Below are 14,157 nucleotides of genomic sequence, written 5' to 3'. Positions count from 1 at the left end.
AATACTTCAGGGCGAAACATTTTTGTCGAGCCCAAACCTTCTCTTTTTGTGACAAGCCGGTGTGCAAAACAGCTTCTGCATCTGAAGAGGAAAGCACCGGTACATGGGGTTGTCAGATTCACACCCAAAAAACAAATGAAAAATGGTATCAAAAATACTGATAGTAAACTAGTATTGATGAAAACTGACTCATTGGATTGACATCTTATAGGTTTTCTGAAACCTGCCCTGTTTAACCAGGATTTCTGCAGTGCATTATGGGCACTAATATGACACTACATCGCAGGGCGTTTGTAACTGGATTGTGGGTGTTAAATGTGATGTGTTTTTCCTGGAGGATTTCGCTGTTTGAAGGTGATCCAGACTCAGAAACATCTGAGCATCCCTCAGTCACAGCAAACCAACTCATCTGGGTCATTCAATTATAGAAAGAGTGCGTAAGCCGAAGCAGACGGCGTGACCTCAGTGGAGACTTTACCCTTCACAGGATTGCTGTTTGTGTTTTCCTCAAAGAGAGTAACAAGTGTGTCAGTCCTGATAGCGAAGGCCTCGTGGCAGTGGCCAGGGAATCAAACAAGCCAGCAAGAGCTTGGCCTCTTGTGCAGATCGTCTGAGAACAGAGGGGGAGATGAAGGCGGGAGAGGAACACCAGGCTCCCGAGGCCTGGAGATGACCTCTCCTCTGCTGTAATAACCCACGGCATATTGCAAGCCATCAGGTTTTTAAAAACCTGTCATAGTGTATTGAGTCTCTTTCACAAATAATGGTGTCACGCAAGAGGCCGTCTCAGAAGTTCAGTGTACACAAGCCAAGCGGCATGTTGACGTTCCATTAGCGAGACTTGAGCAACATTTGCTCGCACACGTTGGTGTTTATTGTGTGCGAGACAGCAGCAGCGCATAAATCTTGGTGATGAAATGTTTGCAAAGTGGCTTTTGACCGCTCGCCTCTTGGTGCACTTGGTGTTGGTACACGGCAGAGCTGCGTGTGAGAACAGCCTGGCCTTTCCCAACAAAACCTCCTGTTCTGACTATTTCAACATGTCCAAGCTCATAAAGATCGCTCACCACAGAGATCCACTCGCTCCCTCCCTCCGCTTTGATGGCCACCATATTGTGTTTTTTAAGGTGCATAAAACTTGTGATGTGTTCAAATTATTAGTATACACAAGTATCTGGATTGTTATGTGCTGAATATCTGAAGCTGAATAACAAAGAACGGCTCTAAGTCCCTTGTAAAACTTTCAATAAATCCAATGGCTGCCCGTCTTACTGACCGTCTCAAGGATAAACACGATGTCCACATTACTGTCCAGAGACAGTAAACATCATGTTTTATAAGAGCGCGACACAGACATGACACATGAATAAACTGTTGGAATGCAGCGTGGCTGTGTCTAACAACATGCAAAGGTCAATATTCAGGCTTTGAGGAAATAAAAACTTGACTGTTGTTTTGCCTGGATCACATTGTCTGCAACGCTGCAGTCGCGTTGAATGTGGAACGCTGTGACTCTGAACTGACACAGAAGATGGACAGTTTGGTGTTGGCTTCTCATCTTTATTTCCTTCTAAGAAAAAAAAAAGACATGTTCTCAACAAATAGTTTACATTATTATTATTATTGTATATACATTTCCTGAAAGGGGCATTTATTGTCACCTCTTTAACAACCAAAATGTGCCATAGTTTAATTCAGGGTGGGACTTGAATAGATTAATTACTACTGTCAAAAAGTATCAAGCCAAAAATATCCCAGATTATTATTGCTTATAAACTTTTTTTTTGTACAGAGGAACAATTCCAGGGGCTTCACAGTGTACAATGTGATGTCACCAAAACATCCAAGCAATGCAATGAATTGCGATAGATTCATTTTAGACCTTGAATTATTATATATTTTTTTTTTTTTTTAATTGACACTCACACATAATTTTAACTCTATTTTCCAAGGCTGTTGGTTTTTTTTTTCCTCCAATGAGTCTCAGTGCACCACTGTTCTCATCAAAACTATCAGGTACTTGTCGTCCTGAAGATGCCAATTTGAACTTATTTTTCATGGAATATAAGTGAATATTCCGATGAATGAACTATCAAGATGTTTTTAAAAAGCTAAATGTGTCTTGCAGACTTGGGAGTCCTTATGGGCCAAAGTAGTCATTGCAGTCAGGGTGGAGTGGGTCTTTGGTTTGGTTCCTTCAGGACCTCTTCACTGCTTTCTTCCAGGTTATGTGGTGCCAAACCGAAACATTGGATATCAAACTGGAATGTTTTGTAGCTGACTGTGCTGCGGCTTTGTTCTTGAGTGAAGGATTGAGCCAGTGCTCATCTGACAGATTGCTGAACCTGGATCGGTCTTTTGTGGCGAAGGAGATCTGACCATCTACTCTCACTCTTGGTCACAAACTTTGGGTTACGACTGGAAGAACAGGCAGTCTGTATGTTGGGGAAGAGCTCTGCTCCTTCTGACGGAGAGAGGTCAGTTGAGACCACTCCATCAGCTAGCCAGGGTGCCGCCTGAGTGAGGTAGCCTGGGCAGATCCAACAGTGAGGAGGCTCTAGTCGTATTCACTGGTACTTAAACGCCCCTTGGATGATGTCGTGTAACACAACCGCAATTGTCCTTTTACCTTCCTCGCACTCTTCATTCCGATCATCATCTTTTACCTGAATATTCAGAAGATTCATAAGAGTCTGAATGATAACAGACTTCCAACAGCCCCTTTGCTCCATGTCCGTACAGATATGAATAAAGCAATGTATTCCGGATCAGTCTGCAGTGAAGCCCTGAATGTGATGGCGAACAAACAGCCGACGATAAAACATCCTGATGGACTGCCAAACCCAACATATGTGTCTGGTGAGCTCATCTCCGCACCGTAGCCATCAGCCAAGCCTGGAGACACATGCTCCCTCCTTCAAACCCTCGCCAACTCTTAACTGTTGCTCTGGGAACTTTTTTGATCCATCCATTTGACGTCCGTCTCAAAGGGGTGGGGGGACAGCGTGAACGCCTCGAAATCCTGGATCTGCAGGAGAAAGCTTTATTGGTGGTCAGTAGCTCTGGGATGTCCTGGGGCTTATGGTCATTTTGAACTTACAGAAAGGGCAACAACATGTGATGGGAGGTGAGATCTGATTCTGATTTTAAGTGAGAATTCAGACTTTTTTTTCCTCAGATTTCTGACTTTAAAGTGAGAATTCTGACTTTTTTTTAACTCAGATTACTGACTTTAAGGTGAGAATTCTGACTTTTTTTCTCAGAATTATGACTTTAAAGACTTTTTTTTCTCAGAATTATGACTTTAAAGTGAGAATTTTGCCTTTTTTCCCCTCAGAATTCTGACTTTAAAGTGAGAATTCTGACTTTTTTTCCCTCAGATTACTGACTTTAAGGTGAGAATTCTGACTTTTTTTCTCAGAATTATGACTTTAAAGTGAGAATTCTGACTTTTTTTTTCTCATAATTAAGAATATAAAGTGAGAATACTGACTTTTTTTTCTCAGAATTATGACTTTAAAGACTTTTTTCCCCTCAGAATTATGACTTTAAAGTGAGAATTCTGACTTTTTTTCCTCAGAATTATGACTTTAAAGACTTTTTGTTCTCAGAATTATTACTTTAAAGTGAGAATTCTGACTTTTTTTTCCCTCAGAATTAAGAATTTAAAGTGAGAATACTGACTTTTTTTTTCCTCAGATTACTGACTTCAAGGTGAGAATTCTGATTTTTTTTCTCAGAATTATGACTTTAAAGTGAGAATTCGGACTTTTTTTCCTCATAATTCTGACTTTAAAGACTTTTTGTTCTCAGAATTATTACTTTAAAGTGAGAATTCTGACTTTTTTTTCCCTCAGAATTAAGAATTTAAAGTGAGAATACTGACTTTTTTTTTCCTCAGATTACTGACTTCAAGGTGAGAATTCTGATTTTTTTTCTCAGAATTATGACTTTAAAGACTTTTCTTTTCTCAGAATTATGACTTTAAAGTGACAATTCTGACTTTTTTTCCACAGATTACTGACTTTAAAGTGAGAATTCTGACTTTTTTCTCCGAATTATGACTTTAAAGACTTTTTTTTCTCCGAATTATGACTTTAAAGTGAGAATTATGACTTTTTTTTCTCCGAATTATGACTTTAAAGTGAGAATTCTGACTTTTTTTTCCCTCAGATTACTGACTTTAAGGTGAGCATTCTGACTTTTTTTCTCTGAATTATGACTTTAAAGTGAGAATTCGGACTTTTTTTCCTCATAATTCTGACTTTAAAGACTTTTTGTTCTCAGAATTATGACTTTAAAGTGAGAATTCTGACTTTTTTTTCCCTCAGATTACTGACTTTAAGGTGAGCATTCTGACTTTTTTTCTCTGAATTTTGACTTTAAAGTGAGAATTCTGACTTTTTTTCCTCAGATTACTGATATTAAGGTGAGAATTTGGACTTTTTTTCTCAGAATACTGACTTTAAAGACTTTTTGTTCTCAGAATTCTGACTTTAAAGTGAGAATTCTGACTTTTTTCTCAGAATGTTGACTTTAATATCTGAGAAAAAAAGTCAGAATTTTCACTTTAAAGTCAGAATTCTGACTTAAAACATTAAGTCAGAATTCTGATATTAAACTCAGAATTTAGCCTTTTTTTTCTTCACTGACCCTAAACCTCTTCCGTAGATCATTTATTCTTGTTTCAATAGATTTCTAAAAGCGTGGTGTCAGCACGACAAGGGAGCAAGGGGCCCACGGTGATGTGGCTTCACTCCGCTGTGCTTCAGCACTTTTATGATTGCTCCTGTTCGATCTATGACTCTCTATATGTGATGGACTCACACGAAGATCTTTCACGCATATTCTTTATGACGGCTTGCATGATGCTCTAATGCAGCACTCATGGATTTATGCTGGACGTTCTTCCATCCTTCATAAAGAGCCACCGCTGAAGAAAGTGCAACTTTAGTCCTCACTTTTCTGGGGCTTCCAATTTTGCTGTACTTGTTTACGAGTAATGTACTGCACTTAATAACAATGACGTTATTGTCAGACAGTTGAACTCATCCTTTAAGTTGGTATAGTATCATGTGCTGTGTATTTAAGGTGGAACACCCATTTGTTGATGAGTACAATTTCAGCAAATGTGTGTGCGGTTGCCCATTTCCATAAACAGTTTTTATGGCTTCAACCATAAAATAAATAAATAAAAAAAATAAACTTCCGATCAATTACAAGGGCTGTGGTTTGCCAAGTGATCATGCTTATTTGTTGCGGTTATAACACAATTACTCAACGCTGGAGGAGGAAGGCAGCCAGAAACACTGGCCCGCCTGACACTGGGTCAGCAGCAGCGCCGCTCCTCTGCTGAGCGTGAAGCTCCATCAGGAATTAGGGCTCATCATTTCTCTCAATATCCATTTTAAAAAGAAGCGTAAATCATTTCAATCAAGACTCTGGAAGGCCGCCCACGAGCAAGGCTGCAGAATGGGAGCGGTCTCTTGAATTCATCGCTGTCATCGTCTCCAAGAGCAGACAGAATGGAGAGAAGTACTTGGTCTTTTGGTGTCTCTCATCAGCCCCCTCCATTCTCTCCACGAGTCCAAACCATTGCACTTCCCAAACTATGTCCCCAAGCTTTTCCACATGAGACAAATGACTGCTGCAGTCAATAGAAAAGTGGGGTTTGTCACTGAGAAAAATAATTTAATTCTTGAAACTTCATGGGGTAATCCAAAACCAAACCAGTTCAAAGATATTTTGTCACAATGTTCAACTTTGAAGCATTTGAAAGGCAACACTAACAGCTGCGGTGTTTCCCTTTAACTGTGGTTTGTTGAACTGCTCTGTTATTGGGCAGAAATTGGCAAAATATATATACAGTGGTACCTCGATTCTCGACCACAATCCATTCCAGACGGCCGTTCGAGAAGCGATTTGTTCGAAATCTGAATCGATTTTTCCCATTACAATGAATGGAAAAAGAAATAATGCGTTCCAAGCCTTAAAATAGTCTTTTGTAGGAGTGAATGTAGAGTGTCTGCTGCAGGTGCGCTGTTCCTCTATGTGTGTGGCCGCTGCATGTGGGAGGGGTTGCCGAGTGAGTGACGTCTCTCCAGAAGTGAAGAGGTGCCCGGTGCGTGTCCAGCTCTGAATGTGCGCTTCTGTGCAGTTTGGCTGTGACAAAGTCATAAACCAAGTAGCGCTCTGTCCCAGACTCGCCTCATCCCTGTCCCAGCTCCAGCCCACAACAGGACATCAAACCCTGGAGTGAGCGCTCCAGCCTCGGAGGTGTGGAGAGCGAGCACCTCCCCTGTGACACTCTACCACGGTCCAGTGCGGAGACAGGAAAGGTTTTACACCTCAATATGAAGAAAAAACAGTCAGTAAATGTCGCTAACGGGACACGTCTGCATACAGAGGCTGCGTTATACACAATAACAAAGCGCGTCATGGGTCAGCTGTCGACATCCGAAGCAAAAAAATCTCGAAATTTTTGTTCGAACTCTGATTTGTTCGAATTCTGGGACGTTCAAAAACCAAGGTACCACTGTATATATATATATATATATATATATATATATATATATATATATATATATATATATATATATATATATATATATATATATATATATATATATATATATATGTTTGTGTGTGTGTGTCTTTTTTGTGATCACTTTCATTCATACATACAAGTTATTCATGATTCACATCTTTTTTTCCTGTAACATTTCAAAAAATCGTGGCAGTCATTGAACTCTTTCAGGAAATGCTTCTTTTTTCTGACTCCTGTTATGTGTCATACAAAGTCACGAACGGAAGCTTGAAGAGTTTTTTGTGCTTCTCAGAGTTTCCTCTTTTTGAAAATGAATAATGTGAATGTTTTCATTCATTTTAATGGGGTCACAAGTCCTCTGACTCATCAAACCGACCTGCTTTATCGGTTTTCACGAATCATATTCTGTCTGAGGACGTAGTCTGTTTCGCAAGATGTGAACACAAACCAGACTTGAGCCTACTGGAAGGGTGGTTTTCAGCCTGTGATGCGTTCAGGACGGGGTGGGCTCTGGACTACAGTGTCGCCTTGCCGATTTGCTTCTTTGTGGATCACAAACCAGCTACTCTGCACATTCTGCTCCTAAGTGCAAGGAGAGTGGGAATCCGATTGTGGCCAAATGGATCAAAATCCATAGTTTGAAAGCCCCCACAGGTTCACCTCTCTATGTGAGTTCTGGTCTAGACAGTGGACTTCTGAGCATAAGACTGTGTCCGTGGTCTGAAATCCCCCTGTTTCTTGACACATGCTACTGTAGCAATAGGTCAGGCACAGACTCGATAGATAAAGGATCCTGCTTCCCTCTAAACCCTCATTTGCTCAACCTTCATTCCAACCTGCGACATGCTTCTTTCTTTTCCCCTTTGAAGAAGTGAAGTTCCTGTGATGGGAGGTTCTGGTCTGGATGGACCGTAGCCTCCTGCCAGAGGGAAGAGGAACAACCAGGGTGAGACCAGGGTGAGAAGGGTCGGCTCTGATCCGACCTGAACGTCTCTGGGTCCTGGAGACATACAGGTCCTGAAGAGGTGGTAGGCTACAACCCATCACCTTCTTAGCAGAACGTACGATGTGCTGCAGTCTGCTCTTGTCCCTGGAGGTGACATGTAAAAGGCTGAAATAGAACAGTCTAGATGCACAGTTTTTGGTGTCAAAGACTCTTCCTTTTCATCAACTCTTGACCTCCTCTTGTAAACAGCACCACCTCAGCTTGACACTGGTGAAAGCTCTGTCACGCTTGTCGTATCGAGATCAGGCCAGTCGTGGGGTTTAGCTTTATGGAGTCTGTGTCTCGTGTCCCGCCTCCCTAAGAAGCTGCTCTTTTATATTCTTGAAGTGCTCTACAACATGTCTCCAAAATGTCTCACCCTGGCTTCTGCCTTTGGCAGGTATGTTGGCAAAGTTGTGGGAAGTGGCCTGCACGCTCAAAGACACAATCCAGAGGTCAAAGTGCGCAGCACGGATCTCACCCTCGTGGACGTGAAGGAGAGATTGGAGAGCTTCAACCAGGTAAGAAAGGGCTCTTGCAACATGAATGTGTGTCAAGATGAGAGTGTCAGCGATGGCTGAGTCACTGGCACAAATACCGAGGATGAAATGATGAACAAAAAACCTTGCTAGCTGAGAGACCATTATTTGATTTACTTGTTTCATTGTTTTTTTTTTTTTATAAGAGAAAATCAGCGGTGCTGCAGAAATGCCCTTGACATTTAATTCAGAGGGGTTTTTAACAGAAACATGGATGAAAGCATCAAAGATTGAGGAAAAAAATAGCATAAAAAAGTGAATTACCATGGAAAGGAGGAAAAGACGAAGGGAGCAAAAGGTCAGGGATGAGTGACGGATAGGCAGAGATGACACAGGCAGCTTGAAAGTGCCACTGTTTGTCATGTAGATGGGCTCCCCAGCTGAATGGGACCAAAAAGAAAAGTGCCATTTCGCACAGTCCCTAGAGGCCATTTGAGGAGACAAACGGACCAGGATCCGGTTCCCTTCTGCCTGTCTGCCCTTTTGTTGCACTGGAAATTACGACCACTGCAACAGACTTTCACTCCGTCTCACCTTTTCCGCCCCTGTCTTTTTTACATGATGGTGCTCTTTTGTTTCTATGGCTACCCTCAGAAATGCATGGAGCCCGGCACCCAACTTGTCCTCTCCAGTTCATGGAATGCTTTTGTTATCAGCTCTGAAGCACACACCGTCCCTCTGTCTATTTTCCATCACGGGGTCACTTGACCCCAGTGGCTGGGGATGGCCTGGACTTTATGAAATCACTGAAACGTTCTATGAGAATTTTTGCACCGAGTAAGTCCAAAGTTGGCCGTCGACACACTGATCCCAGTGGTGCTGAAACTCACTGGTTGACATTCTTCTCACGCCACTGTGAAGGAAGAACTCAACAGTCACCTGTTATTCTGCTCCTGTTTGTCTTTTTATCCGACGTCTGACGTCGCCTGAAGGTGGCAGAACATACAGTGTTGTTGTCAAGCTGCACATCATCTGTAAGTTAAAAAATAATAATAAAAAAAATCCTTTGATGGCAGTGCCACTAAGTACACACACACACTCACACACACACACACACACACACACACACAACTGTCTTCCCTACTTCTTGACGCTGAGTAAATTACTGAATAATGATATTTATTATCCATCTAAAATAACCTTTTTCTACTTGCTTTTCTCAAATTATTGTGGCATACTTGCACTTGACATTTGTGCACTAATACTGAACACTTTAAACAGGCCGATATACAGTGAGTCACTTCACACAACCACATTATGTTGTTGGTGAACATTCTGGCCTTTTTTTTGTACTTTTTATACTCATGTCCTATATCTACCTCTTCTGTCACCTCTCGGCTGATCTTGCATAGCGGACAAAAACTACCTGTTGTGCATTGAAGCTCTTGTCAGGTTGTCATGGCTACGATGCAGAGCATGACAATCCTGTTGCCAAAATTTCAAGACTTTCAAAAGTTCAAGTTGAACACAGCTAATGTGAGGGTGTCTGACCTGAGGTTGAAATATCATCGCTCTCACAGAGGCGCATCCACACATCGTGTCAGGTGTGATACTATTCTAAAGGTTCTATTCCAGGCTGCAGAATTGGCCACATCTTCCCCAGACATAAATACATTTTTAGCTACCAACAACCCTGGATAGTTTAGTAAGGTCCAGCTTCTCTTTCAACCGAATATACTGCATGCTATGTCTGCACTGAAGATAGAATTCACCTTGCATTCCTTGCAATATGCCCATCTTTATTCCACGTTTTTATCCTCTCTATCACATGGCAGTTGAACTTTCCTGGCTGAAGAAAAATACCCGGTTTTGCTCAGAATCCTTCAAGCATCACGTTGTCACGGTGACGGTGCACGAGGACCACGTTTGTTTTCTCCCAAGTCCAATTTGGAGAAATGAATATCGAGTAGAGCAGAGGTGAAAGCGGATACTGTGCTGAGAATACCTGATGGTGCGCTGATCGTGATGTAAAGGTCACAGATACAAAATTGCGTGTATCAAAGTTACATTGAAACAGAAGTGGAGCACATTATAAGTGTCCTATTAAGAGAGGGCGACCTCACCGCAGCATGTTTCCCATAATAATCCCTCACACCCCATTGGAGTCCGTGAAGGGGTTATTGTGACCAAAGTTCAGATGGATTCCCATGACCCTCTGCTACTTGGTAAGAACAAGAAAGAAAAAAAAGATCTTTTGAATCTTGCAACCATCTTCCATATATCAACACCACCTTGAGCAACGTTTGACACAAATAAAATATTAACAGAAAAGATCACAGTCCTCTACCAAGCAGTTGTTTTCCATCGATATTGTGTTGTTTTCCACTCGGTATTATTGTCCTACATGGATTTATTATATAGAATTAGATACCCTCTTCAATAGTGGAATTCCATGTTTAGCTCACTGGGACATCATGTGTTCTGGCTAATCCAGAACACCAGGAAAATGCAGTCATAAATTCCTTGTCCCATTATCAACCGCACCCCAAAATGGAGTTGGAAATCCCTTCAGTTATTTTGCTACCAGACAGATGGACACAGACGAAAACATAACCTCCCTTTGGCGGTGGCAAAAAAAACAGTATCACGCTCTGCCAGGAGTTGCGGCGCAACTCCAGGTCTACGGTTTTTGACAACTCATTACTCTTCCTGCAAGATCAATGCCAGTGGCTTAGGAAAAGTCTTTACTGCTGCTTGTTTACGGCCATGTCCTCCCACAGTGTATCGTGCCACAGGTGAGGAAAGACAAGCTGTGCTCTGGCGTTTTATGAAGTGTTTATGGGAGCTTTCAGTGAAGACACCTTGTGCTCAAAACAGGGACATCACTGCAATAGTCTTGGGCCTGAAGTATGATTTTATTCCCCACAACCCAGAGCTTATTATCATATTAAATCTGTGCCTCAACACCATTTCAAGTCAAAAAAAAAATATTTGAACATATTTGGATTATTTGGATGAACTAAACCTTTTTATTATTATTATTAGATTGAACGCGCTTCAGGTATTTGATTGAAATCTCTAATCTGAGCTTTTGCCTGATACGAATAACCTCCATTTCCGGGATTACTGCGGTTCAGATGAGTGTGTTTTCACCACGCGGGGAGCAGTCAGACGCAGCACTAAGCCGATTTGAACATTGCTGCTGGTGCATCACAGACTCTGACCGGTGATCAACCCATTTATTTGATTCATTCCTCCAGAGTCATTAGAATTTGAGTGCGTGGTTGAACAATCGGGTAGATGGGGGGCTGCTTTGCGAGGTCCAAAACATCAGCGTTAAATCAAGAGCGCACCAGCCAAGTCCTTTGACCCGTCGTAAAATGGACTGTTAAGGGCTGCAGCCAAGTCCCAGCCCACCATTGTGTATCCCTCCTCCCTCGCTCTGCCTCTGTAAATATTGCTAAAGTGGATAATAAATGTTTCAAAGTGGATTCTTGAGTCTCAGCCATCCGTCCGGCTGGGATTGAGAATAAATTCCTTGCTAATAGCTGTGTTTGTTGCCATGTGCGTATTAGAAACAGATCAACCGCCGCTTTTATTCCTCCCTGCATCTCGGTTCCTGAAGCGCAGACAGAGAATGGGCCGCTGTCCAAAATGGAGACCTGATACATGGAGGTCAGTCGTATGTGTGATTGATGAGGCCGACCGCTGCTCGGGTGTCTGGCTTGGCCGCTCGCCCGGCAAAGTCCCACATCCAAGGAGTATGCTTAACTCCCCGCATCCCTCTTGTGCATCCAGTCAATTCCTCAGATCTATGAGCCGCCGCAGGGGTTTGGAGTTGCCGCGTAAATGTGTTGATCAGCACTGTTTGTTCATGCTATGAAAGGAGTGCGAATGACATTTGTTCCGTTCCTGCCTTCAGCTTGGATAGTTTTCCTTCTGAACGCTGTGACTTTGCGGAGTTTGGCGCTGTCGTGTTTTTACAGTGCCTGCAGAAGTCAGTGGGGATTTGGCTTGAAAGACGTGGAGGCTGAGGATGAAGAAGGAGTTTGGGCTGAGTTGGTAGCTCCTCACAGGGTGGAGACACATTCTTTCCGCTTGAAGAAAACGATGGAAGTGGGTCCTCGCCAGACGTTTGCTGCTCTCTGTTGCTGTAGCAACAAGGAAATCTTCAAAGCCAGAGGCTACAAATAAAAAAAGTTTAATGTCCCTTATTATGCAGGTTTAACTAAGTCAAGTGTGGATGCCGGAAAACTGGTGAGCAGCTTTACACCCAACAAACAGGCGGGAATGCCCTCGACGTAATGTGGGAATCAGGTTTATCCTCCCCTCTTTCTGTCTGAGCACCTAGTTGAGGAGGGCTGTATTGGATATTTGGATAGATGCAGGAGTGACAGAGGTAATGTGGTGACGGGAGGGAGGGAATTCAGCCAAGCGTGGTGTAAAGCAATGCAGACATAACACTCAGGACAGCGTCCATCCAGTGGCCTCCTTCACCATCTCAACACACTTGTGCTTTCACACCTTTCAACAAATTCACTTTGATCAGAACGGCCTGTCGCACGGCAAAGCTTGACCATCCTTTGTAGCAGAGGAAGTGATGCAGTTCTTGCTATACGCCTAGTATTAGCTGTAGGCCTTGACCAAGCCAGATTTCAAATCTCTTGCGGGCCATGCAGAATGACTTACTGGACTGGATATGGCCTCCAGGCCTTGGGTTTGACACATGGTAGTTTGGATTGTTTGTGGGGGAGGTTAAAGTGTAAGGCAGCCAATGAGGTTCACAGGGTTGTTCAATGAGAAAATGAAGAGGACAGGATTGAGTAAGAGGAGAGGTCGATAAAGGTGGAGGAGGTTGACCGGTTGCAGCCCAAACTCTCAAAAGTGATGCGATGTTGTCTTTTAAAACTAGTTAAAAATGTTGGTTATGTATAACTTAATGGGTCGCAAAGTGGATTTCAATGGGTTATGGGGCGTTTCCTGGATTAAACTATACTAAACTATACTATACTGAGAGTTTGTGCAGAAGTGAAATGCAGGCTGGATTGGATGTGGGAAGGAAAACAACCAGCTTCTGGACCTGTCTTCAACATCCTCTTCTTCAAGAGTTTTTCGATGTTAGGGTTATAGGTTTTGCCCTTGTCGGAACCTGTAACTCCTGAAGAGGCGCTCAGTTCATGGAGAGGCAGATGCCAGCAGCTAATCTCTCTCCCTGAGGATCAAATACTCTGCTCCAGACTTTTCTGAAAATTGATGGTAGTGTCTGAAATGGTGAAGGAGAAGGTGAGGATGGTTTCTATCAGCCAGTACACTGGAAGTGCAACGTTGTCTCCCATTGTTTTGTCTTGAAATTGAGTTGCAATAGATGGTCACAGGCGTGATGTGCCTCACCATGTCCCCCATTCTACATCCAACCAATTCTTTGTGAGACAGCCATGAGTCGCTTCTGAGATTCTATCAGATACAAGAGCTGGAACTGGACAAGCCTGTTCTAAAGAGGCTCATTCATCCCCCATTTAGGTAGGAAAATCTACACGTCCTTTTCAAACAATGTCACACTGATAACATACTTTGACTTGTTCTTTAAGTTGGTCCTGCTAAAAAAAAACACAGTATCCACCAGGGGGCGCAGCCTAGAGTCAAAAGTTTATGACGACTACAACAAACTCCTAAACCAACATGGCGACTATGGAAGAAGTATTGATCATGTACCTCTTGAGCAAAAGAGGAAACAGATGCAGCGTGAAGGAAGCCGTGGTCAGTGACTGGGGGACAGGAATTTCACCATTATTGTGTCTTCTTCATGTCTTGACATACTACATTTTCAATTGTCAAATGTCCCGCCCAATAAACACATCTCAAACATGGCTTTGCTTTGGGAAAAACAACAACGTAATTTTCTGCATGAAGGCATAAATCTGGCGTGTGTCGGAGACTTTTATTCCCCATCTGGCTTAGCCTTGGGATTTTTTTTATTTTATTTAGTTTTTGCACGTCCCCTTTTATTAGTTATACAGGCAGCACATATCCTGAAAAACAAAAGCTCTCTCTGTCAGTCTCAGATGTGTTTGTGCCGTCTGTGGCGACAGAATTGACTTGCTGTCTTGTTTGCGCTGCAGAAGCAAATTCATTATTTTGAATTAGTT

At 42.5% G+C, this 14,157-nt stretch overlaps 1 protein-coding gene across 2 annotated transcripts in view; it reads left to right on the top strand.

The window, feature by feature from the left end:
- LOC128769411 (glypican-5-like) overlaps nt 1-14,157 on the top strand; it is a 122,670-nt gene that overhangs the window by 74,961 nt on the left and 33,552 nt on the right. For both annotated transcript variants that reach the window (XM_053883103.1, XM_053883102.1), the window contains one exon: nt 7,933-8,053. In XM_053883103.1, the coding sequence (XP_053739078.1) occupies nt 7,933-8,053 (121 nt within the window). The remainder of the gene's footprint in view (nt 1-7,932; nt 8,054-14,157) is intronic.

Source organism: Synchiropus splendidus, chromosome 13, assembly GCF_027744825.2.
Source record: "Synchiropus splendidus isolate RoL2022-P1 chromosome 13, RoL_Sspl_1.0, whole genome shotgun sequence".
In the NCBI taxonomy this organism is placed as follows: Eukaryota; Metazoa; Chordata; class Actinopteri; order Syngnathiformes; family Callionymidae; genus Synchiropus; species Synchiropus splendidus.
Note: the sequence above shows the minus strand (reverse complement) of the source record. Positions and strands in the feature narration are given on the sequence as shown.